This window comes from Olea europaea, chromosome 17 (genome assembly GCF_002742605.1).
Source record: "Olea europaea var. sylvestris chromosome 17, O_europaea_v1, whole genome shotgun sequence".
Classification (NCBI taxonomy): Eukaryota; Viridiplantae; Streptophyta; class Magnoliopsida; order Lamiales; family Oleaceae; genus Olea; species Olea europaea.
This window is the reverse complement of record NC_036253.1, coordinates 807524-834889: the sequence shown is the minus strand read 5'-3', so window position 1 is coordinate 834889 and position 27366 is coordinate 807524. Positions and strand designations below refer to the sequence as shown.

The 27366-nt window shown below is 32.7% G+C and overlaps 1 protein-coding gene across 2 annotated transcripts; it reads left to right on the top strand.

Moving 5' to 3' along the window:
• The first annotated feature begins 679 nt into the window (after positions 1-679).
• On the top strand, positions 680-4773 carry LOC111365942 (putative UPF0481 protein At3g02645). 2 transcript variants are annotated; one of them, XM_022986515.1, is made up of 3 exons: positions 680-776; positions 1583-1705; positions 3237-4753. In XM_022986515.1, exons 1-3 carry the CDS (start codon positions 701-703, stop codon positions 4736-4738), a joined length of 1701 nt encoding a protein of 566 aa, XP_022842283.1. In that variant the 5' UTR covers positions 680-700; the 3' UTR covers positions 4739-4753. The 2 variants fall into 2 exon arrangements, with proteins under 2 accessions (XP_022842283.1, XP_022842282.1); XM_022986514.1 differs by having other exon boundaries at positions 686-776; positions 1568-1705; positions 3237-4773.
• The last annotated feature ends 22593 nt before the right edge of the window (positions 4774-27366 follow it).

Genomic DNA, 27366 nt, shown 5'->3' with positions numbered 1-27366 from the left:
GATGACTCAAATAACAAACTATCATGTAAAGCGACTACCGACAGTGAGCGACTATAAATAGTATTATTCAATTTTAAATGGTACCTGCTCTATTCCTCCATTACAGAACCAACACTTGTGCTTGTCCCTTCTCGGTTGCCCACAGAAATAGTTATTGTATAGCAATCGCAACGTAATGTACAATGATCGATTTGAAAAGTGTTAGGGTTTGTTTGGGAGAGGTTGGAAAAACTGTTGGAAATTTGAAAATACGTATGTTTTTAAATTATTGGACAAACTACATATACATTCACGATAAAATAAATAATTATTTATTATATTCAGTATTTGTTTTTCTGTTATACAACGAGTGATTACTATTTACTAAGCGTTAAATGAAATGACTATTAAAAGGGAAATAAAAAGAATTAAGCCAAATGAACATAGCTCTTGACACAATGGATGACATAGCACTCACATTCGAGGTGGTGGGTCCCCATGAATAAAATAATCCGACATCCCCCATGTGTGTGTAGTATGTCATCCCTGATGTCAACCTCTATGGTTGAGTAGCATGGTCCAAATAAAAACTCAATTACTCAAAAGTACTTGAGTGTGAGCTCCCAAACAATCCCTTAAATTGGGGCTTTTTTGAGGTAGTCAATCAGTGGTATGTTCAGGTAAGCTTTCACGCCTATAAATATTGCTTTTGCCTACCTAGATGACTCACATTGCTCTTAACGTGTTCAGTTCAACAGTGGTTCAACGAACGGGAAAAAGAGGGACTTTACTGCTAGGTACAATTTGTTGACTTAGTCTTATATTTTTATATTTCAATTTTTTCTGTTGTTATTTTGCTAAATTTCTTCTGTTGATTTTTGGATTACAGTGATTTTTATTTGCTAAATTTCATATTTATTATGGAAAATTAAGAAAGATAACCTTCTATGGTTAATAATGATATTTTTTTGTCCTGGAGTTCTTGTAGGAAGAAAAGCAAGAAATTCTCCAAATAAAAAAACAAAAAAAAAAACTGCATTTATTAAGTACGATATAAATGTTTAGAAATGGAGTTGAGATCATGAATAATGAAATGCTGAATTTTTAAATGTTTATCCATGATTTTATCTTATGTGCTTATTTTCTCGCATATTCTGTGTAAGATCAGTAGTGAAATGTATTTTTCTAACTATGAAAGTCTAACATGATACTGAAAAAAATGTTCGTTTGCATACTTAATTAGGGAAAATAAGGTTAAACATTATCTGCTTTGACGTTCATCATTTTACATTATGATTTAACAATTTGGACAAACGTGTTAGATTAAATTCATAAGGGATAAAATGGAAGATGATCTAGTAAAGTGAATACTATGTATAATATGACGATTTGAATACATATATTAGATTATATTACCAAAAAAAAAAAAAAAAGCCTGGTTTTTTTTGTCTATGTGCCTAAGCCTGGCTCGTTATAAAATGTATGAGTGAAGAGATAAAAATTATGAATTTCATAAAATATATTTTTTAAAATTGAAATTTGTTTAGTTAAAATTTTGATATTTTATCAAATAAGCTGCTAATAATAGGTGCTGACGACCAAGGGATGTCAACATCTGGATCCGACCATATACTGGACGGTTGCTCGCCGGCCGTCGAGATGTTCGCGAACGTCCAGCCAATCTGGAGTCCTGGTAGCTCAGCTGGAGCTATAGAAGATAACCAAAGTGTTGGAAAATTAGACCGCTACTAATTGCGCCAGGATCAGTGGGACGCAGAATAATTTAAACTGAGAAGAAATAAATGTAGCAAAAATAATAAGTGCAAGTGACACAAGAATTTACGTGGTTCGGCAATTGTGCCTACGTCCACAAACCCACACCAATTCTTTTACTATATCAACAAGAGAATAAAAGGAGTACAACAAATACACTCTCTGTATTTTATTTGCCTACGCAAAGACAATCTCTCTATTTTTCTCTCGTTAATTTTCTGCACAAACGAAAGCCTAACTGCTTCTCACTTTGTGCTTGCTCACTATCTCTCGTGTTTTCACTCAACACTTTTGCACTTGTTTTTGCTCTCACTTTGGCACATTTCTTCCTTTGCTTTGGCCTCCAATTTATAGGAAATTTTTCACCTTCCTCATTAATGCAAATCCAACATTTTCCACAAAGTTGGTTTGCATGGCAAAGAATTTCTTCCAAAAAAATTTCGGTGGCAGCTGCATGGTTTGAAACCTTTTCCATCCACATTGCTTTGTCTTTGCTGCAGATGGTTGTTCATACATGCTAGATAGGGCCGCCATGAGAGATGCCGTCGTCTTCTCATTTTTTATGTTGAAAGCGACTGACTTTGATAATGTCAGTCTTATTGCGCCAAGAGCCTTTCGATCAAGTAATTCCCACTCGTCGTCGGTCATGTCCTCCGGCTTTACGTGAAGTGGTTTATACAGGTCCTTTTGGTACAAATAGTCCTCCATTTGCATCTTCCAAAATCCAAAGTTTGTACCATCAAACTTATCGATTTTGGATATCTTCTCGTCTGTTGCCATTCCTCCCACTTAAATTCTGGAGCTCTGATACCAGTTGTTGGGAAATTAGACCGCTACTAATTCCGCCAGGATCAGTGGGACGCAGAATAATTTAAACTGAGAAGAAATAAATGTAGCAAAAATAATAAGTGCAAGTGACACAAGAATTTACGTGGTTCGGCAATTGTGCCTACGTCCACAAACCCACACCAATTCTTTTACTATATCAACAAGAGAATAAAAGGAGTACAACAAATACACTCTCTGTATTTTATTTGCCTACGCAAAGACAATCTCTCTATTTTTCTCTCGTTAATTTTCTGCACAAACGAAAGCCTAACTGCTTCTCACTTTGTGCTTGCTCACTATCTCTCGTGTTTTCACTCAACACTTTTGCACTTGTTTTTGCTCTCACTTTGGCACATTTCTTCCTTTGCTTTGGCCTCCAATTTATAGGAAATTTTTCACCTTCCTCATTAATGCAAATCCAACATTTTCCACAAAGTTGGTTTGCATGGCAAAGAATTTCTTCCAAAAAAATTTCGGTGGCAGCTGCATGGTTTGAAACCTTTTCCATCCACATTGCTTTGTCAACAATTGCTTACCATGCATGCAAAGTCTTCAACATTTGCTGCCATATGTGTCTGCCACTATTTGGAAATTTTTGCCTGACACATGAGAAATTTGTGAAGCCTATAACTTAGGCTCCATATTTTCAACACAAAGTGCCACTCAAATTGACAAAATATCACAAGAATCAAGCACCAGCATTTCCAAGGATGAGTGGTTCATTTCTGTAGAGAACTACGTTGAAGACACAACAGACAAACTCCAAATACAAAGGATTCCATCATTTCTGCGGGACAAACCATCCAACAAAACATGTTATGATCCTCTCGTAATTTCGATAGGCCCTTATCATCATGGAAAGCCACAGCTCGATGCATTCGAGAAGCTAAAAATTCCTGTCGCACAGAAATTCGTTCGTGCCTGTGGTAATCATGTATCCATCAAACAGTTATATGAAGAGGTGGCAAAGGTGGGTGAAAGCGTTCGCAAATGCTATGAGAAAGGCACGACTGATGAGTATGAAGATGAATCGTTCACCAAAATGATGCTTCTTGATGCTTGCTTTGTGCTTGAATTTATGTCGTTTTCCGAAACTGAAAGTAATTATTCCAGTGGGACAGTTATGGAACGAAATGAAGTAGATCCACTACAGCCTTGGAGTCGGTATCTTGCTTTTGCGAGGAGTGACTTGTTCTTGCTAGAGAATCAAATTCCTCTACTAGTACTAAAAGTTTTGATGAAATTCAGGTTCAAAAATGAAAGCGAGGGGACAAAGTTGATTCAGAATTTCCTTGAACAGACGGTCACCATAATGCCGCCACAGAAAAGTACATACACTAATGCTGTCAAGAAATTTGTGCAACGAATGATGAGATGCAGTGTTCAGAAAAGGGAGAAATGGAAAATGGATATGGATATGGATGCACGCCCTCATCACCTTCTGCATCTAGTTCGGGAACAGCTCATCGGGCCATCTCCTGAAGATGAAAACGAGAAGAAATCTGTCAAACGTCTTCTGCATCTAATTCAGGAACAGCTCACCAGATCATTTTCTGAAGACAAAAACAAGGAGAAATTTATCAAATGGCATTCGTATCGCTCAGTAATGGAGCTCAAATCAGCAGGAATTCATTTCAGACCAAGTCAAACTAACCATGTTACTGATGTAAAGTTCAAATCTCACCTTATTTCTGGTACTCTTAAACTTCCTCCAATCATGGTAGATTATTCAACAAAATCTTTGTTATTAAACTTGGCGGCTTATGAAATGAGTCCCCATGGCCCTTCTGATTATCGCCTTATGTCATACATTTGCCTAATGGATTCATTTATTGATCATGCTGATGATGTTAAAGAGCTCCGGAAAAGAAGAATTCTTGTCAACAATTTAGGCAGTGACAAAGAATTGGCGCAACTCTTTAATGAGATAGCTAATGATTTAGTACCTGATCTTCGTGTTTATGAAGATGTTCAGAGGCAGATTGAAAATCATTGCAGGAGTAAAGCACAAGTCTGGACGGCTGAATGGATAGACGACCATTTTAACAGTCCTTGGGCTCTCTTGGCTTTTCTAGGTGCATTTTTCACCATTGCTCTTACTGTCGCACAGACATATATTGATGGTCTTTTGGCAATAAACCTCTCAGGAAACAAATAAATATGATTTTTTACAAGCTCTTCAGTTGCAAAAGTTTGTTATTTTAAGCACGTTTTAGAAACAAGAGACCTTAGGATAGTAGCAATTCTGTATGGAAAGGCATGATCATATGTTCCGTAGTTATGTACAAACGATCAGTTTGAAAAATGCATTTAAAAACCTTGTAAGTCAAGCTTGAGAAGAATATCCATGCCAAAACAAAAGAACTCTCTTTGATGTCTCCTTTCTATTGGCCACAAATCTTTCTAAACTTCTGAACCCTTAAAGGCTTCTTTCCGAGCCTAGGTATTGAACTATTACATTGGCTCCAAATCGAACTGCACCAACTGATAAAACTTTAACAAAGTTTATCAAACAAAACATAGTAAAAGACAACTTGAAGATAACATATTTAATTAAGAGTAGCTTATAAATTGCAGTGAAGCAGTTTGTGTTTCTTGTAACTTTTTGTATAGGGCAAGGTTGTCAGTCTCTTGTACTTAGCCTTGTTGATATTCTAATTGCCTTTTAGATCAATCCGTAGAGAAAATGTAAAAAAGATGATGTAGAACAAGTATTGAGGAAAGAAATGAAAAAGAGTCGTTTCAGTTGAATCCCTTGCTTGTAAATCCTTTTATGAAGTCTAAGTAAAAATCGAAGGTTGGCGTTTGATTGAAATGTTTGAGTTAGCAAGCATTCGCTTGAAGAATTGTCTTTTACTTGTATTTTAGACGTGGGAGGTTGCTTCAATAGGTTTATGTTTAGAGATGTATAGGGAAGTCGAATTGTGGAAGCATGGAGTGGCTCAACGTAGACTAAATTTGAGGTTTGCGCGGACTTCTTTTAGAGATCTTGAACATGACATGGCGATACAAATATCAAAATATTTCATTTCGAATAACGTATCAAATATGGTAGAAATGATGAAAAATTGTTGGTCCTACAAAGACTCTTCTTTCTACAACTCCAATGAGTTTTCTTGACCAAGTCATTGCTTATGTCCTCGGCGCTCATAAGATCACCAAGAATCAAAACAGTCTGACCATTTTGTTTAACCCACGTTTCAATTTTCAACAGCCCCACTAAACATGATCGCATTTTTAATCATACATGGCAATACAAAGAAGTCTCCACGTTGCACAACAATGCTATGTTCAAGAAACAGCACGTATCACTTGCCCATAACCCATAAAACATGCTATGGATGCCACTGATTTTCTTCCTTTTTGATCATATTAGTTTTTTGACCATGCAATACACAGATTGTGTTATTTTGAAGATAATGTTAACAAGTTGAATGTTAGTGATTGACGTGCATTTAATGAGGTAAGCAAAATTAACTTAATTTGATGAAGTAAATTTTCATATGATTTGATCCACAAAAATACAATTATGAAATATACAGAGCATGAAGAAATGAAGAACAGACACATTGTGCATGACCTTGTTGGCTTTAAGTGGATATCTTCCAAGGAAATGAAATCAATTAAATAATATGTAGATAGCGCAGAACCATAGACAAGGCAAAAAACAGTATGCGAAAAGAGGCTGTGGTTTTGTTGGTGAAAAAGGTAACTTTGCCTAACAATCCCAAAGATTTTCAAAGATTATATCTAACATGACATTAGATGGGACCGAATATGATCTAAAAGGGCTTCCCAATGAATATGTTGTTTGCTATAATATCAAGTTTTGATTTATTTATTTTTTCTTCATGACGAATGCATTGGAAAAAAAATATGGTACAATTACCTGAGAAAGATCCATTTGATTTGTCTTCTGTTGGATAAAGAAATTCCAATTGTTGATCTTGCTACAAATGTTAAGCCAAACAATTGATTCTCTTAACAATCTTTGGTCACGTTAAGTGAGATGGATGTCATTTTTTGTGAACTTGTGATTTCAATAATATGATTCAAACATAGAGTACGTATCATATATCTTATTTTACTACTTGAAGTCCCACAAAGCTATTTATGACGTCATTTTAGAACAGCCAATTGGGATATTTTTTAGCTGTAGACTACTGAATTTGCAGCGTTTGAAGTATGTAACAGGTTAGGAAAATATTATTATACAACATTCTGGTAATTTTTCTTTATGATTAACTACAACCTATATATTTTCCATCTTAAATTCGGATATCGTTATCCTAGAAAAAGCACTGTCTGTTTTATAAAATGCTCCAAACATGTTGAGTGCTAATGTACTCCATGGTATTTCTGTTTTGTTTCTGTAGTGTTTTGCGTCCGGACATGCACGTTTAACACTCTTTACAGATCTACCCTTCGATCTCGAATACTCACCGTTGACAAAATCATTCTCCACTTGAGCCGATGACATCCGTCGGCTAAGCACGTAGCAAAGAAGCACCACCGCCTCCAGTTTCTGTGGAAGATCAGAAAATAATTAAATATACTTTTATAACCCTTTATTTAAAGAAATTGAAAAAGTATGCATACACAAACGTGATGAAACCTAAGAAAATCACACGAAAACCAAAAAAATATAGATCTGTACAGATTTCTCACCGTTTGACCGAACAGGTAGAGTTGACAGCAATGACTCAAGAGCATGTCCATCATATTTGAGAAAATAGTGATTGTAACATCCTTTCTCTGCGTTCTATCTGCCAAAAAAAATAAAGGAGAGGTAAGTTATTAGTATGTATGATGCAAAACAGAAGTACAGTGAGAAAATGATTCATATATTTAAAAATTGGAAGAGAGGTAAGCAACATTCATGGGAAGCAAAGGATTCATATATTATGTTGAAAAGATTCATTGTGATTTTAGAAGCTCTATAATATCCGTGCCATACAGAAAATTTTGTGGCCAAGATCAATCTAAAGCAATAACTGAGGAAGCATTATGAAAGGCGAAATTGCAGTAATGGTTTGATCTTGGATCGAAAGATTGGACCATTTGCTCGAGTCCATCAAGAAAATGGGTTAACAAACTGAAACACTTGGGTTATGCAATTAATCAACAAAAACATTTGCTTCTTCATATTCAAAACCCCTATAATAGATATTAAAATTCAACATTCAAAATACAAAATTAATAAATGAAGACACGCCTGGACCACCACTTGATTCCAAAAACAGTAAAAATTTAGTTAGAGGAAAAATGAATTACCTTCGGGAATTCGCTAAGAAGCCTACACCAAGGCTATGTGGACTCAACTAAAAATTTCAAAATGTGTATAACAGTTTAAAAACTTTGAATAAAAGCAATGCAGAAGATGAGTTGCAATAAAAAGATCCCAAGAAAATAAAGTTGAAAATAGGAAACAATGAAAATGTAAATGAGATAAACGAGAAATGAAATGAAAATTGCGACGTGTTTGATGGATATTTTTGAGGTAAAAAAAAATGGAACCTCGTTACCAGTTTGTCCGCTTTAAGTTCAGAATGTAAGAGAGATTTGAGCCCATTGTCAAAAAAGAAACATGGATTTCTTCAATCGTCTTTTTTTTATTTTTCAGAGGCGAGAAAGCTGGTTGCAACAGCTGAGAACTGGTGGGGAACACCTTTTTGAGACAGTTAAGCACATAAAAAAAAAAGGGGAGGTCGTAGATGGAGAAATCCTTTTCATCTTTCATTTTTATCGAACAAATACGGCAAGTATAAACAAGCAGCAACATTTATTCAATAGAAATTTCCTAATTACAAGCACAAGTATAGAACTGAGGCACAACATTCTGCATTAACTAAATTTGATGACAGTCAAGCATTATTAATTTATCCAACTGCTCAAATTTGAAGCTGATGTTCTTGGTAAAATTAAACCCAAACCGTGCAACACTACAGCCACAACAGTTAGTTTCTGGAGAAAAGAACAACTACGGGAGCAAAGAATTCAATATAAGTGTCACCTTTCAACGTCAAGAATACAAACAGAAAATCTGAAGTGTTTAAATTTTGACCAAAAACTATGAATAGAAGTGTCAACTACACACAGACTATTATCTATAGAATAAAGTTTCGGTCTACACGATCAAAACAAAGAAACCAACAGAATAATAATAATCCACTGTCGTGGGTAGCCTATTCATTGGTAAGCAGTGTTCATCTATTTCCTACTTGCCCCTTTATTAGTTATTGTAAATTTAACCTTGTTCCTTTAAAAACAATTTAATTTTAACTTGGCCACATGGGTAAGAAATTTTGGAAAATTTTCACACTTGGGTAGACTTTGGTGCCCATATTTTGTAGGCCTCGCATTCTAAGCGCTTGTTTGTCTACTATTAAAATGGATTTTTTGGGGGAAAAATTTTTTTAAATGGTAATTTTTTAGGATTGTGTGGATTGGAAGTAGGAAAAATTTTATATTTACATGTAAAATATTTTATTATAAAAATGTATGTTTGAAAATAAATTTAAAAAAAAATACTTTAATGATAGACAAACATGGACTAAATAAACAATTAATTTTCACCCAACATGCTCTTGCTTTTTAAAATTGGCTCTACCAAAATAGAAAGAAAAAATTACAACTTTTTTCAATAGTCCTTTTATAGAATAATGAATGTTGTAAGAAACCATTGTACAAATGCTATTTGTACATGATTTCCTTATATAACCTTTCAGTTTTTTCATTTTCCAGCAGCTTACTAATTTTGTCATCCCCCGAAGACCAAAGAAGTACGAGAAAGAATTGATGAGGCGCACTTTCCAGCTATCGGGAAATTTTGAAAGATGGCTAAAACTGGCGGCAGAATCTTGGTACGGCCTTCTGCTGCTGGTTCTTCAACTTCTCAATTTAATTTTTTATTTGGCCCAGCCTTGAGATTTTAGATTCCCTATGCGATATTTTCAAATGGTACCCCTTTCAAGTAACTAAAACGTATATTAAAAAAATATTTTAATGATATTATTTCTTGCAAAAATATGATTTCTAAATATTTGTATTTTTTTTACATACATTAACAAGAAAAACATAAATAAAGTTCAAAATCATCTCTCGAACTTCATCAAAATTCATATATCATCAATAAAGAATCATCCAAGCCACTAGCCTCTTCGTGCAATTCCATATAAGCAAACATTGGGAAAAAAAATCAAGTGTAAAGTTTGAAATGCAACAAATCATGTAAAAATAGTTCTTCTCGCATTTTTAGAAGCAAACTCACTAATTAAACTTTCGTAATCAATATTTTCTAGAAAATCTTGCTTAATAGATATCAAAATTAATTCATTCAATCATTCTTGTAACATGATTGATCGCAAATAAGATTTTAATAACTTCAATTTTGAAAACTTTCTTTCAGCAGATACAACATTAATAGGAATTGACAATAATATTCTATATGCAATACATGTATTCGAAAAGCAATCCAATCTTTTTAAATAAGTCAACATATCAAAAGCCGTCTTTATTTCTTTCGGTAAAGATTCCACAAAACTTTTAACTCTTGAAATAAATTTTCGTCATCAAGATCGCAAAAAATTATGTCTTAAAACAATATCAAGATTATCACAACATGGTTTCAAATTAGCATCATCCAATGAGTTTGACTTGTCAGAAGAAAATAGAAATCCAAATTTTTTTTAGTATGAATTGAATTGATCAAATCTTCGTTCAAGTGATCCAATTGTTTGATCTACTATATAAAAGAAATAATTGGTTCTGAAAGAATCTTCAGGTGATTGTGCATCGTTTACAGTACATTTTCATCAAAATGTTTATTCCTACGAATTATACATTTCACGTGAAATAAATGATTAATTTTCATTTCAATGGCAATTTCTTTAGCAATATTTATAGCATCATTGCATCTAGTCTCCCTATAATTATTTTTTAAAAATTGCAATCAGCCCTTTCAGTTCCTCAATAGCAATGTCAATAAGCATATCATTAGATTGCAAGCATTTACTAATCAAGTTAACAGCATACAATATCTCATACCATATGATCATAGCTACTAAAACTCAATATTTTTGCACTGAAAATATCTTTTGCTTTTAACACAAGAGTTTGCCATATCACACAATGCTAAACTAGACTATGACATCCACATGGTGTATAAAATCCTCAAGGATTTATATGTGCTGGTTTTTTTATTTTTTATTTTTTTGAACACCTTGGTGCTTACCTTTCATGTTGGATCCAGTATCATATCCTTGTCCTCTTACATCATTAATGTCAAGATTAAGAGTTATTAGAGTATTTTGTAATTCTTCAAAAAGTTCTTGACATGTTGTATTGTCCACTTTTAAAAATTCAACAAAATATTCATGTATTTTAATTGAATTACTAGATAAGTCTACACATCTTAAGATCAAGGACATTTGTTCTTAGTGACTTGCATCCGGAGTACAATCACATATCATAGAAAAGTATTTTGCTTCTTTTGATTTTCTTAATAATTATGCTTTTGATTTTAGAAGCCAAAGAAGCTATCAACTCATTTTGAATTTTATGTGAAAGATAATGATATTGAATTTCATTACTTTCAATACGCCGCATATATTCCTTCTTGATAGGATCCCACTTTACATTCATTTCAATTAGTTCTAAGAAATTTCCATTACTATCCTCAAGAGGTCTCTCATTAGTTCCACGAATAGCCAAACTATTTTTAGCTAGGTATTGCACGACATAAATTATTCTTTGCAATACTTCCTTCCATTGTTGTTTCTCTTTTCTAATTTGTTTTTGAATTTCTACATCAATTGTTTCATTTTTGTTGAGTCTAGCACGTAAATCAATCCAAATAGTCATGTTGTTGATATGCACACTACTCATTTCATGATCTTTAAGCCTGACACCGAGATGTACCCAATCACTAAATCCTTCATTTATTAACTGATTTTTTTTGTAAACCTCTTTTAAATAACTTACAACAAAAACAAAAAACTCTATCAAGATCATTTGAATACAACAGCCATGGCCTATCACGTTTCTCACCATTTGATAAATAAAGAGTGCAATGGCTTGAAGAGAAACATCTAGACAAATTACCTTTTGGACTCTTTTCTAGTGATAGGTCTTTTGTAGGCCGACCATTTATCATTAGCAAGTCTCTATATTTTATATCAAGATTATCTCAAGTTCTTGGATCATAAGATGTTGAAGGGAATGAACCCATTATGAATTAAACCATCTACATCTTCATTGGTATCATTTTCTTTAACAGATTTATCATTAACATCTTCACTAGTATCGTTTTCCTTAGGAAATTCATTATCAACATTATCATTTTTTCCATCATCAACATTGTCAGGCATATCATTTTCATTTTGTCTCAATTCCTCAACATTTTCATTTTTATCATCAACATTGGCAAGCATATCATATTCATTTTGTCTAACTTCTGCAACATCTTCATTTTTATCATTTTCATTTTTATCAGCTCCAAGTATTTGGTCCACATTTTTAGTTTCTTTTAACAATGACTCCGTCAATAGCACTTTTTTGAGACTTTATCAATTCCTCAATTTTTCTCTTTTTGGTTTGTTTTCCAAATCCTGAATGTTGTTTTCTAGGATACATTATAAACTTTGATTTGACACAACAATAAAAACTTTAAAAGCATACAATGTTTAAAGGAGATAAAAAAAAATGGAAGATAGCACCTGGTTAAAGATTAAATTATCAAAATCTTTATAAGCAATTAAAGCAATCTTGATTCTTTAAAAACCAGTGTATCACCAATCAAGCGAAAAGAGAGTCAAAGTGTAGTAAAAATTCAATGAATCAATTTCATTAGCAGATTTCACTTCACAGTTAATTGAATTCACTTATTAAATTAGTAATTATAAACTATGAATAGTGAACCCATTTTCACAGTTAATTGATTTTACTTCGCAGTAAATCTCTTCACAGTTAATTGATTTTACTTATTAAATTAGTAATTATAAATTATGAACGGTGAACCCATCTTCAAAACATTGAAAAAAATATTAAAAGAAATTTATAGTTTTTTTTTTGAATATTCATAGAAATTATTGAAGAAAAAATATGTTGACGAAACAAAAGCTCACTTATAAGTGTTCAACTTCTCCGAAGGAAAATTTTAGAATTGTGATAAAGAAATCAAAATTTTATATCGCTATATTAATGATTATGTTCTTTCTAGTTGCTCTGAAACAATTAGGAGATTCTCTAGAAAAAATACGGGGTTCTGCTTCTGGCGAAAACATGCTTGGTCCCGCTTATGGGGTCCAATGAATTAGAATGAATCAACTGATTGATGGGTCTAGATTTTTTAGACTAGGGTTACCAGTAGGCATTTGGGTTTCTTCAGTTCAACTAGGCCAACATCTTCCATTTTTGAGTGGTATTGCTTGTATTAGTATTGCTCATAAGTAATACGCCGTTCTTCCTCAATCCTCAGTACCCACATTCAAACAAAGCGAATTAATATTTTAACAAGTTCTTGCAAATCGAATTTAAATCAGTGAAATCATGAAATGAGATTGACGAAAAAAATATTAAGAAAAGATAACAGGTAATCCGGATTTTCAGTGAGAGTTCAATGAAAAATATGAAGCGTCAATCTCTTAAGGAAAAGAGAGAATTCTTTGGAGCCAGATCAAAGATGTTTGGAGAAAAAACGATTTCTCCAAAAAGACAGTTGGTTTCTCTCATTTCTGCCTCAATTATCTTTGAGGCAATTGGAAAAGATGGCTGATTTCTTTAATTCTTTTATCCAAAAAGACGATTGAAAAAGGCGGTTGCTCAATTTTTCTTTCTTCTCTCAGTTCTCTGGTTGACCTGATCTCTTTTCGGCTTTTCCCTTATCCCTCACATTATTTAATGTAGGAATACTATTTAAGAATATTATATTCAAGGAAATTATAATTAGTTAGTCACATTATTCTTAATTTTAATATCTTATGAATAATAATAAAATTTTTATATTTTAAAATTAATATATATTTCTAATTTTAATATCTTATACATAATAATAAAAATTTTATATTTTAAAATTAATACATATTTTAAATATTTAATTATAAATAAATATACAACTATAACAATTTTTTTTTTTGGTGCTCCAACAATTTTAAGGCCCTGTGTGATCGCTGAACTTGCACATCCTTAAGGTTGCCTGCCCAAATGGAGACCTCCAGTAGCTATTGCTTCTGCAGTTGGGAAGTTCAGTTCAAGGTTAATTATTCGAGCTTCTCACGAACCCTGTTGGCCCACATAAAGTTTATTGTTTGGTGTGAATTTTCTTATCCCTTTTCTTGAAAATTGAATAATTTAATGAGAAGTAAAAAATTGAACAAATTGATGAGTCTTTTCTCTTTTGAATGTGGAATTGCAGGAATATGTGAAAGCACTTATGCTTGTTTATCTTGTTAATAACATCTGTTAAGATTTAAATTGTCTGCAAGTCATTGGCTTTTTTTTCTGGTTCAGTTAGATATGCACCACAACAATCATAATTTGGATTGACTTAGGCCTAAAGAGAATAATAAAAGGGAAGACTACATAACTACAATATTATAAAAACACATTTCATAAATAACAAACTCATTGAAATATTTCAAAAATCAGGTCATAAATATATTTATTAAATATTAAATTATAATATAATATACATTAATTATTTCCACTCCGTGGCACCTCGCTCACCCCATCTTATCACCCCACCACACCACCTTTCCTCTATCTCTCCACCGAAGATAGCCATCGGCTCCGGCATTCACTATGGAGACCACTCAGGCAGCAGCTCCGGCAACTAGTCCGGCAATGGTTCCGAAAAACTGTTACAACGAACGCTCGAGGATTGCTCCGACGACTATTCCACCAATTGTTCCAACTCCGATGATAGAAAAATATCCAAAAATTGTAATGGTCATAGTGGTACATTGTAGTTATTAGATTTGCATCCGTGTTATCTATGATCATACCTGTGTTATATGTGATCAATTCACTGACTTATGTTATCTGAGAATCACCGTGACCAACTTTGCCTTCGGTGTGACTAATTGTGACCAAATTAGTATTCAGTGTGACTGCCTATGACCAGATCAATCTCAAGTCACAACCGGTCACAATCAATACAAAATTGATCACAAACAGTCACAACCAGATCTTGAACAGAAAAACCAGATCTCCAACCACCATAGCAGATCTATTTGGAAAAATAATAGCCACCACCACTAACATCTTTAACTCAAATTGATGACCATAAATACTACATTCAACTCAAATCCACAACAATCATCACTACCATAACTTCCACCAACAATTCAAAAAACACCAACTAGCACCACCACACTTCTCTTGTGAAACTTCGGTGAGAGAAGTGGGTAGGTGGTCGAAATCTAGAGGGTGAAGGGGGAAGAAGTCGTAGATCTGATTTTTGGGTAAGAGAGTGCCGAACTAATTTTTGGGGAAAAAATAGAGTGTTTGGGTTAAAAATTGATACAAGATTTGGGGTAAATTGATACGAGGTCTGTGACCAAGTTTGCATTCAATGTGACTGTCTGTGACCGGATCAATCTCAAGTCACAATTGGTCACAACCAACATAAAATAGGTCACAAACAGTCACAACCAGATCTCCAACTACCACAGCAGGTTTGTTCGGAAAAATAATAACCACCACCACTACTAACATCTTTAATCAAATCCACAACAACAATCATCACTACCATAACTTCCACCAACACCTTCAAAAAACACTAACCAATTGATTACTGAATATTTCTCAATAAAGATTTTCAAGATTCTTCTTCACTGCGCCGAAAAGGGAGATGGTTGGGTGGGTGGTGGTAGAGAGAGAGAGGGGATAGATATATATATATATATATATAGGAAAATGAAAATACATGGGGCTTGGATTTGGGAAGGAAATGGGTGGAATGGGCGATGGTACGTCGGTTTAATTAAATTTTCATTAATTAAAATTATTAAATTTAATTAACACCTGATTTGTGAAATGAAAATTAATCATCCTTATTTTTGAAAATTAGTCTTTAAATGTAGGTTTCTAGTTAATTTTCCCATAATAAAAACTATGCTTCTGTAGTTCTACACTAACTTAGGCCTCAGCTTTTCAGCATTTTCTTCTATTTCTGCCATTTATTGGATATTTATCTTCAAGACGAATTGTTTATGGGGTAGTAAATTACTTACAAAATAATAATATGTTTATAATTATCTAGAAAAATGCCCTTGCAAATCAAGGAAAAATATTCCCCTCAACGAAATTTGAACATTATAGTTTAAATTTTGTGGAGTTATCGAAGCAGTGTTATGTTTTTGATAGAAATATGTATCTTCACATCAAACACAAACGTAGTACCCGTGTTATTTGAGGGGCACATTTTTGTATGTGGTGTGTGCATTGGACATCATGTTGTGGAATTAGGATGCAAAGCCACTTATTGCTCATCTCCAATTTGTATTATATCTTATCATGTACTGCTCTATTATATGGTCATTTTTGTTTGTTAAATATATCTTAAGATTGACTGGTGTCTGGTAGTGGTATGACCTTGCGGAAAATTGGAAAGAAGACAAATAATTAACTATAGCTACAATGAATTTTGAAATATAAATTGTTTATGGATCATATACAATGACAAATTTAACTTCAGGTTGCTGAAATACGGATCAGCTGTTCTCTGTCAACTCTAGGAACAAGGAAAAAAGATCCCAAGGCTTGTTAATCATTAGTTATTTCTGCAAAGACTAATTTACAACACAGTACTTATTCCTTGCATTTTGAGATCTGCATATCTTCAAGGATCCATTTGTTTAATATATGCATACAATATTCTAGTACTTGCCACTTGGATTGGTCTTATTGGTTTGGTTTTATATAGGTATGTTTTCTTTAAGAAAAAGGATAGAAGATTTTATTCTCCGTGCAGAGATGTTAGCACCAACAGCCTTGGAACATGAAGAAGCAATTCATGTCAAGCAAGAAGAAATTATTCGTGATCATGACTTGTGGGATTACCTGGGGAAATCGGATGAAATCCTGATCAAATTAGCCGACAATGCCAAGGTGGTTGATGCCTTTTAAAGACCTCAAATATAAGGTATTGCTTCCCGTGCAACTATTTGTATGTCTATTGGATACAATTGTCAACCGGAAGACTTGAAAGTATGTATATATTTGCTCATTTGTTTATAATATACTAAGTTATTTAGGGTTAAAAGATCTATTGAAGGGGGCTCAATATTTTGCGAAGTCATAAATCTCTACGGCAGGCTGAGGAAGCTAAACGGATCATAGAGCAAGCAGAGCTGGGTTTTTACTTACGAGCTTTTCAAGCAAGCATATTTTGCATCTTTACATTTAAACAAGTTTTTTGGATAAGCATGAGAAGTCTAAGTTTCTTAAAGAGCCATATGACATGGAGGGAACATGTCTCATAATTGAATTTAGACGTGGAGACATTTACTCAAAGGTTTGTGGTTTGAGACTTTATGCTTTTCTATAGAGTCACTGCTCTTTAAATAGAATGCCCTTTATAACTCATCAGAGAGGGATAATTTAACTTCGCAAAAATATTTATTATTCTATAATCTGCTTTTAACGTTGACTCCCTAAAATTTTACTCTGTAGCCATAAGCTATTATTTTAAACAAAAATCTTTTATTGATTTGTTTGTCAGTTAATAAAAGTTCGAAAAGGTTCAAGATTATGATTGTCCATGAGCACTCCCTAGAGAGTTTCTACTACATACATGAAAAACTCGGTCGAATCCTTTCTATAAACTTTCTTACATGGTCAATGTGATTGTCTATGATTCATTCTTGTTAATCATAAATCCTTTTATCTTCTTTTCGGTTCTTGCTTCATGTCTTTATCAGTTATTTTGGTCTTTTTGCCAACGAATAGTTATAACTTTGTTAGATTGGTAACCAATTACACATGTCTCATTGCCTTTTCATTGGATAAACTTGTCTTGATGTGCTCTTTCTTATTTTATTTTATTTTATTTTAGTCTTCTATTTTTTTATTTTTTTTTTGCACTATTCATATATTTATCGTATGAACAAGTTTGAAACAAACCTCTAAACCATAGTAGGCTTTTAGTTTGGTTGGCTACATGGATCAGCTTCTTCGACTCTGGACTAGGAAGGACCACTCACTCCATTAATGTACTAAAGCATACCAGTTATTTGATATTTTGGGAAAAGGTGTTCTTTTATCTCATTGGCAGTAGGTCTGTATTTTATTTTTTTAATAGAACTGGGGCTTCTCCATTAAGATCTTGATGTAAATTTTATTCAAACATGGGCCGGACAACTTACTCGAACATATATAACATGGGCTGAAAAGCAACGTTATGCGATGAGGATAGTTGAGAGATGTCCTGCAAAGAATGGAAGTATCGAGTTAGAAACAATTGAATTTGAATTCAAATATGCTTATGGCTATCTATCAGGGGAAAGAGATGTTCACCGAATAATTGGGAATTATAAGAGTGAATTTCATTATCCTGAGGTATGAATTTCTGCTACTGTTACAAAGGACCCATAAATCTCTTCATTGTGATTAACGTTTTACTGTCAGTTGATTGCTAAAGAAAGGATTTTCGTATATTCATTGATAATTTCCATATTATCTATTTGGTAGATGTTATTTAAAACAATAATAAATCAAGCCTTATTTCCGATAATATAGGACATGAATCCCTATCTGTCATTTTGTGAGGTCATTGCTATATCTATTGGAAGAATTGATAAATGTTATGTGCTCATTAAAAACGATAATGACTTACAATCCCTGGGATCATTTAGTGAACAACAGTAAATCCGACCTTGTCCATACCACATTTGACTGGTTGCACTCGAAGAACACGGCTATACATGATTTCATGGTTAATAAAAATTATTTTATTGCATGTTGAGCAAATTTATAATAGAAAATGGGGTGCTGGAATGGGTTTGACACAGTGTGTAACACTCGAAACCTATGTCCGAAGGTTACTCAAATAATTCATTTAGTCAGTATAAAAGTTGATACAGAAAAAATAAAAAATTAAAAAAAATGAAGAACTTTACGGAATAAAATAAGCTTTTTTATTGTCTCATAATCTAATTTACTACTGTAATATAAATTCAGCACTTAATTTTTTTTGAAAAAGATCAACATCGATTTTGAACATTAAATAAATAAAATTCTAATTTGAAAAATAGTTTTCAAATTAAATACTAAATATTGAAAAAAATAATCTCAAATTCTTGATCCAACAACATGAACTCTGTTAACAGTATTAATCTCTAACTTTGATTCATCAAGCATCTATAAAATTAATTTAGAATATCGAATGAGCGTATGAATGCACTCAGTATAGATTTTATGCCAGTATTATCACAATTTAATATATAAAGCAAGTAAAGTATGCACATAATATAATTTTGTAGTGGGATGGAAACCTGACGATATCATTATCACTTACGTCATACCCATTCTCAATATCCAATTAGGTTATTTAGTCCTATTACTGGTTTCTGTGTAGATCTATATAATACCCTATGGTATTACCCACGAGATCCTTCTTTAATTTAAATCACATAAAAGCACATAAAATACTTAACTTAAAAAATTAAAAGTGAAAACACAAAACCACTTGGCATTTAGAGAAATCCATACCTTATTCATTAATTAGTTTTTATACTTGAGCTACCTAGGACTGAAAATTCTTACGAATGGATCTTGAAGGCGCTAGAAAACCTTTTTTTTTCATTCCTTTTCCTTTACTCTCTCTCTCTCTCTCTCTCTCTCTCTCTCTCTCACACACACACACACAACCTGTGTGAATTGAAGTGCAACAACGAGAGGATATTTATAGTGTGATTTGATAAGGATAGTTACATATTTAAAATTATAATAGGATTCTTAATTCAAATTTAGATTAGTCTTTCAACAAAGGAACTTATCATGAAATTCAATTTTAAAAATTCGAACTACTTGATGATAAGTATCTAGTGTGGATATGTACAAATTTCAAGTTTTATCTAAATACTTTTATCTCTGGTAATTCGATAATAATTTAATAGATATCCAAAATAATATTAAAATCATAGTTAGCAATTATCAACTATCTTAATTAAAATAGAATTACAATTAAATTAACCTTTATAGTCTTACACGTGAACTTACATTTATATCTCATAATATATTGCACGTATTTTTGGGGTATTACATCCTCCCTTCCCAAAAAAAAAAAAAAAATATAAAAAAATATTGTCCTCAAAATTTATTTTGGTTATCAAAAAGCTGTGGATATTTAGCTATACTATCTTCCTCATGTTCACAAGTGGGCTCTTCCACAACGTGATTCCGCACTAAACTTTTACCAATGGAATTTCTCTATTCCAAAGTATTAGGATCTTCCTATCCAAGATGACTATTGGAGCTTCCTCATAAGTTAGATTTGAATGAGTTTAACAATTGAGGATTAATCATGTGGCCAGGATCTTGTACGTATTTTTGAAGCATAGAGACATGAAAGATGTGTACTGCTGAAAGTTTGGGAGGCAATGCCAGCTCATAAGCCACAGTTCCCTCACGTTTCAAATCTCAAAATATCCTATTGTTGTCAATTTTTATTTCTCGCAAACGTACGAATCATAATAAAGAATAAAGCGGACCTAGGAATCCAAATATCGTTCCCATGAGGGCTACTATTTAACAGTTGGTTCAATTATTCCTAACTTTAATTTGATCGAGAACAAGTAATAAGTTTTGTTATTATTGGCATTGAAATTATTCTAATTAAACTAAATTATCTAACGTACACAATTTATTGAATTTGGGTTTTATAAGTATTAATATGGATGCTAGGACTTATAATTTTACCTATGGATCCCCTTTAATTCGTCAATCAAGATTTAATACAATTGTATATCGAATTCTTCTAAAGTATTCGATTTACCCCTCTCGAGTTTTTATTGAACCTATCTAACTTATTCAATCTCATATCTCTATTTGAATCATTAAATGAAATATTAGTTCTATGAATTCATCTAACAATCGCAATAATTAGTATATATATCTCTACACATGATGCTAGATTATCATATTTTAATATGTGGTCTAAGTCTATAATTCACCTCTCGATTCGTAATGGATTCACAAAATCATTGAATAATTGGCGAATGAAATCAAGGCATTAAGTACATAATTAAAACCAACACATGTGCATTTAAAGAACTTGAATCTTGAATAAAATAAATAAAGGGACATACATAGATTTTGTTGTTCGCCCTAGCTATGAATTTAGCTACTCATAATAATGAAAGAAAAACAAAAAATATAGAGTTCATAATTGGATTTAGAAATTTTGATCATGAAAAAAATTGGATCTTGTACTAAGAATCTTCTTTAACCTCAAAAGTCTTCAAACCCAAGCTTTTGCTCTTTGATCTTGATGATTATGTATTTTTCTCTTCTAAATTTTGAGGAACTCCTCTCAAAAGTGTAAAAAACTTGTATTTATACTCCTCTCCACGTTTGTGTCGAAATGTAGGATATTTATGGGCTTTAAAAAGGTCAAAACACGCCCTATATACATTTAGGCGGTGTCTCGATGCCATAGGAGTGGTGCTACAATGCTGCAACTTTATATTGGTGGCGCTTCGGCGCCATGATGATGGTAGCACGACGCTACTTTTCAGGTGAAAGTCTGCTTGTACTTTGTTTAGTATTTTTATCATAACTTTCTCTCATGATATCCGATTGAGGCAATTCAAATTGGGTTGTAAAGATAACTCAAAATGCTACAACTTTTCTTGAATAGCCTTTTCCAATTTGAACGTTTACTAGGTCAAAAATGAGTTTTAGTCTTGAACTAGAAATTTGAAACATACTAGTGCGGTTGAAAATTGATTTGTGTCTGTATTTTTTAATCATACTTCACTCTTTGACTTCTAATTGCATCAAATTGACCCCTAGCATTCTCCAATCTTCATCACGAGGTTTGATAGAACTTTTGAGCATTTACACTTTACTCCCTCAAAGTTTGGATCTTGCTCCCTTTTTTGCCAATTTTCACTTCTTTCTTTCAACTCCACTTCCATTCATCGAGTTTCACCTAATAAACGAAATATAAAATAAATTGGGCTACAATTGTTCGATAATACCATTAAATGTCTATATTTCTTGGTCCAAATAAGTACACAAAATGCACATATCAAACACTGCAAACTTAAATATTTGTTTGTCCTCTTATAAAATGCCGTTTTGTCTCATGGTCAGAATCATTTTATTAAGTCTATAAATAGCTTCAAGGTTGCATTTCCAACATCAATATCTACTTTTCCAATGTAAAGTTAGTGTGTGTGTGAAGAATTAAGTAAAACGCTATAAATTCACGAGTTGTTTCAATCCCCGACCCTTGATTATCAATTTTTTTTTTCACTTGTAAAATTCACACACACCCAAACTTATTCTTTTTTACTATTTTCCCAGTGTGTGATCTAAAGTCGAATCTTCATACTAACTCCTCACCTTCTCTAATTTAGTGGATCTCACTAATTGCAAGTCAATATTTCAACAAATAATGGTTGTCTAAATTTTGATTGCTTCAACCTCCAAGATTCAACTAAGCAATAATCTCTTATCAAATATCTAATTTTCTCAAATAAGTGTTTGGAATTTAATCAAGGCATGTAGTAAGTAAATATATAATCGTTATTTTTTTCTTTTCTCGTGTACAAACTTCTCTCCATTAAGCTTTCTAAAAGACTTTTATAGCGAAATTTAGGTCGATAACTCCCAAATTAGATGATCATAGGGCAATAGGTTTTTAAATACCCTTGTTGGCTTAAACACTAGAGTCATAAAGGTTACGAAAAGATGTTTTACAAGGAAATAACCTTTTTTCTTCTCTTTTTTAATTTTATTTTTTTACTATAATTAGTGTGATGCCCCTTATTAAACACTAATTCTAAAAAATTGACCCTAACTTAAGAATTTCACCTAATTTTCATCTTATTACCTTAGATAATCTGTACAAGAATTTTCAAACATGGAATCTCCATTCATATCCAAATCTTCCTACAATAGTAAAATCATCTCCAAACTATTCTAAACTTGGTTGAAGAATGCTATTGTAATAGTTTATGGGTTCAGTGTAAAAATAAAAAAAAATAAAAAAATATTATTTCAACCTATTAAGTATATGAATCAACTCGTTACTTTATAATGCTAAACTTAATTCATGTGAACAAATGGCATCAAGCTTTGTATAAATAAGAATCAATTAATCTAAGCATGTAATTTTCTCTCCGTTTAGTATTTTTATAATGACTTTCTCTCTTGATATTCGATTGAGTTTCAAATTGGATTGTAAATATAATTCAAAGGGCTACAACTTTACTTAAAATAGCCTTTTTGCAATTGAACCGTAGCATTCTCTAATCTTCATCGTGACGTCCGACACAACTTTGAGTATTCACACTTTAGTCCTCAAACTTTGAAGCTTGCCTCTTTTTTTTTTTTTTTTTTTTTTTTTTTTTTTTTTTTTTTTTTTTTTTTTTTTTTTTTTTTTTTTTTTTTTTTTTTTTTTTTTTTTTTTTAATTTTCGCGTCTTTCTTTCAATTTCTGTTCCATTCATCTAGTTTCACCTAATAAACGAATATAAAATAAAGAAAAAATTACAACAGCAGTCTGTAACCTTTTCAATTTTTGCAGGCTTTCCCTAACCTTCAATTTGTGTCAATGAATGTCCCTAACCTTTTAGAAATATGCAGCTAGGGTTCAAATGAATGGAAACCATCCATTTGACCATTACTTGACCAAAAAAATAGATTTTGACCAAATTTGGTAAGAGCAAAATGATAACTCTACAAATTTAACATAAATAATTAAAAAGGAAAAAGAAAAAAGAAACATACCCACTTGCCCCATCCGATCCCCCCTTTGACGAAAAGCCCAGAAGTCGGTGGATCTACCTTTCCATTCTTCCCAATTCCCACCCATTCTGGTGGTCGAAACTGCCATCGAAAGGTCGATCGCCACAGTACCACCGCTCAAAGGCCGGTGCCACCACTTAAATCAGATTTTTCTTTCATAAATCTGTTAACGGATTATAATAGTTTTGATTTTCATTTTTCCATTTTATGAGATTCGATTGTGGTTATGTGCTGATCTGAGAATCAGTAATGATGTTGGCGATTGGTGGAGATCTGATTTTTAGATCTTCAGTGTTGATTTTGGGATTTGTTGATTTTAAAATCGACAATGAACAATGGATTTTTGTAGGATTCAAAATTGCAAAGGGTTTCGAAATTGCACAGGAATTGACAACCATTTCACTCTTGGTTTTTAGTTTTCATTGCAGAGGTGGTTGGCGATTTCAGATGGTGGTGGTGGTATCAATTTAGGTGCAACATCATGTGGGTGGCAACGGTAGCTGCCGTTCGACTGTAGGTTTGATTTTCGAGTATAATGTGAGTTTTCTTAGTTTATTTTCAAATGTACAGTAGCAAATGTGGAGTGGGCTAGAAGGTGGTGGTAGAAAGTGCCAAAACGGGTAATGGGTAGGGAGTGGATGGGGAGGGGAGTGTAAGATGAGGTTATTTTTTGTTTTTTAATTTATTTTTTCTAATTTTGTTTGGTATTTTATAATATAGAATTAACTAAGTTACTATTTTGCCCTTAACAAATTTAGTCAAAATCAATTTTTTGTCATCTACTAGTAAAATAGATGGTTTCCATCTGTTTGTACCCCAGCTACATATTTTTGAAAGGTTAGGGACGTTCATTGGCACAAATTGAAGATCAGGGTAAAATTTACAAAAATTGAAAAGGTCAGGGACCACTGCTACAATTTTTTTGAAATAAATTAGGCTTTAATTGTTCAAAAGTATTATAAAATGTCTATATTTTTTTGTCAAATAAGTGTATAAAATACACATATCACCTATATATCCTCTTGGTTAGAGCTTTTCCTTTTAGCCAAATTGAATAACTCCTTTCATTGGAGCTATTTTAGAAAAACTTTGTCACCAACCTCAAACTCAAAATCCTTCATCCTATTATTTGCATAACTTTTCAATCGATTTTGGGTAGTCTTTATTCTAATTAGAATCTTCTCAATAGCTTGAACTGTTCGCTCAATAATCTCAGACCCTAAAATTTTTCCCTCACTGACTTCATCCCAATGAGCTGGATATCTACACTTTTTACTATATAAAGTCTCATAAAGGGTCATTCCCATGGTAGCCTAATAGCTATTATTGTAAGCAAATTCTACCAATTGTAGATATTGTTTCCATCTTCTCGCGATATCTAGGACGCATACTCAAAACATGTTCTCTAGAATTTGAATAATCCTCTCAGTCTAACCATCTGACTGCCGCTGGAAAGTTGTACTGAAAGTTAGCTTAGTCCCCATTACCTTATGCATACTTTTCCAAAAAGTTGAAGTGAATGTTAGATCTTTGTCTGATACAATAGAGACTAGGTCCCATGTAATCTAATCACTTGTCTATCATATATCTGAGCTAACTAATCCATATTAAAAGTCATCTTTACTGTAAGAAGTGAGTTGACTTTGTTAATCCGTTGATAATAACCTAGATTGCTTCATTTTCTCTATTTCATTTTGGAAAACCAACTATAAAATCCATGGCAATGTGCTCCCATTTCTATTTAGGAATCTCTATTGAATTTAATAATCCTGATGGTCTCTGATGTTCTGCCTTACTTGATGGCAAACATGCACTTCTCTATGAATAGACCTATTCATCTTTTCATATTTCGCCACCAGAATATGTTTTGAAGGCTTTTACACATTTTTGTCCCCTAAGAATATGTTGCATAATATATCTTTTCATATTTTCTCATCATTCGGTACACATAATCTTCCTTTAAACATCAAGATGTTCAGCTAGCTCAAAACCCTTTCGTTTGTCCATGCCAACTTCACCTTTAATCTTTTGTAGAAATGGTTCACTATCCTAGAATTTCTTAATTCAATCTCAACTAGTAGGTTGAACTATAAGTGTAACAATTGGTGCTACAATATCTACTGGAGATAAGATCACCTCAAATTGTAAGTGATCTATATATCTGATTAATGATTTCTGCATAGTGGGTAAAGCTGTCAAATGTCCTGCTATCTTACTGCTTAATAAATCAGTAACTCCATTGGCTTGGATGATAATGAATGGCACAATCATAATCTTTCACCAATTCTAGTCATCTATGTTGTCTCATGTTCAATTCTTTCAGGGTGAAGAAGTACTTTAGGCTCTTGTGATCCGTATAAATACCACATTTAGCTCCGTAGAGATAGTGTCGTCATATTTTTTAGTGCATGAATCACTGTTGCTAACTCTAGGTCATGTGTTGGACAGTTTTCTTCATACAACTTTAGTAGTCTAGAAGTATATGTGATAACTTTACCGTGCTGCATAACTACACATCTCAGACCCTATTAGATGTATTACTGTAGATAATGAGGCCTTCTAACCATTTTGGGTATGGTCAAGACTGGAGCTGAGGCCAATTTTTGTTTTAGTTCCTGAAAGCTCTGTTCACACCTATCTGTCCATTGAAACTTTACATTTTTTCTCGTTAGCTGAGTCCTTAGGATAACAATATTTGAAAAGCTTTTAGTGAACAATATTTGAAAAGCTTTTAGTGAATCACCTATAATAACCTTTTAATCACTTATAATAACTTGCAAAGGAAACATCTGATAAGTGACATAAGTATCATCTGCAATACTATGTTGATCGTCATTTCTCTGATTTCATGCATAATCCAAAAAGTCTTGTCACCTCTAGGTGGGTTTCCCTTGTAGAAATCTAAAGTCTTTCGAAATCTAATAGTTTCATCATTATCTACGATAGTTTTATCGTCACTTATTACTTGCCAATATCCATCAACAGCAGCTCCATTCCGAATGTTCTCAATTTTGTTTTCTCTATCTCTTGGTGTATAAAATAACCACTCTTCTGCTCAATTCACCCCGTAATCATCTAATAACCCAATAAAATTTATACATTATATATTTTTCAGAAGACATATCAAGAAAGAAACAAATTAACATATAAAGTGAAGATATGAATATTCTTCCTTCAAGATTTTCTGGGTTTAAATTGTATACATTTTTCTCGTTCTTGATTTTTGGGGTTAAGTAATCAACAATAAGTTAAGCATCCGTAGGGTGAAAAACATAACAAGGAAAAATATTCTTAAAGTATTCATCATCATTAACTTGTGAATAATAATATTTGAGGTCTGTCGGAGCATAATACGTTTGCTTGATCTCTCCATTGCAGCAGGCCTAAGAAGAATAGAAGAGAATACACTAATATAAATTGAAACAAAACTTGGACTCTTTCATTAGGGTTTTGGTGTATTTATATAAGAATAAAGTCACTTGTACAATATATTTGCACAATTTGATTGACAACAAGTGTGTTGAAAAAATTCTGACTGTTAATTTTAAAAATAGTTTTTCAAATAGATGGATGTGATGTTTGACAACTCATGAATTATAAACTAAGCTGTAAAATACATTGTAAAAGTAGCATGATTATTTATATAAATACCTTTTGAATCTAAATGGAGTGAGAGTGTCTTCTATTTCAATTTGCATCTCTTCCTTATCCGACTATGCAATTTGACATTGATATTATAATAGAACATTGGAGAAAGTTTCTGGAAGCCAAAGCATCCAAGAAAACCATAGCCCACGGATGAAGTTGACCA

Excerpts from the sequence above, each read along its gene's own strand:
- LOC111365942 (XM_022986514.1), top strand. The coding sequence starts at position 701 with ATGACTCACATTGCTCTTAACGTGTTCAGTTCAACAGTGGTTCAACGA. Across the intron at positions 777-1,567 it reads AAGAGGGACTTTACTGCTAG|GTGCTGACGACCAAGGGATG; the intron begins GTACAATTTGTT and ends TGCTAATAATAG. Across the intron at positions 1,706-3,236 it reads AGCTATAGAAGATAACCAAA|GTGCCACTCAAATTGACAAA; the intron begins GTGTTGGAAAAT and ends TTTCAACACAAA.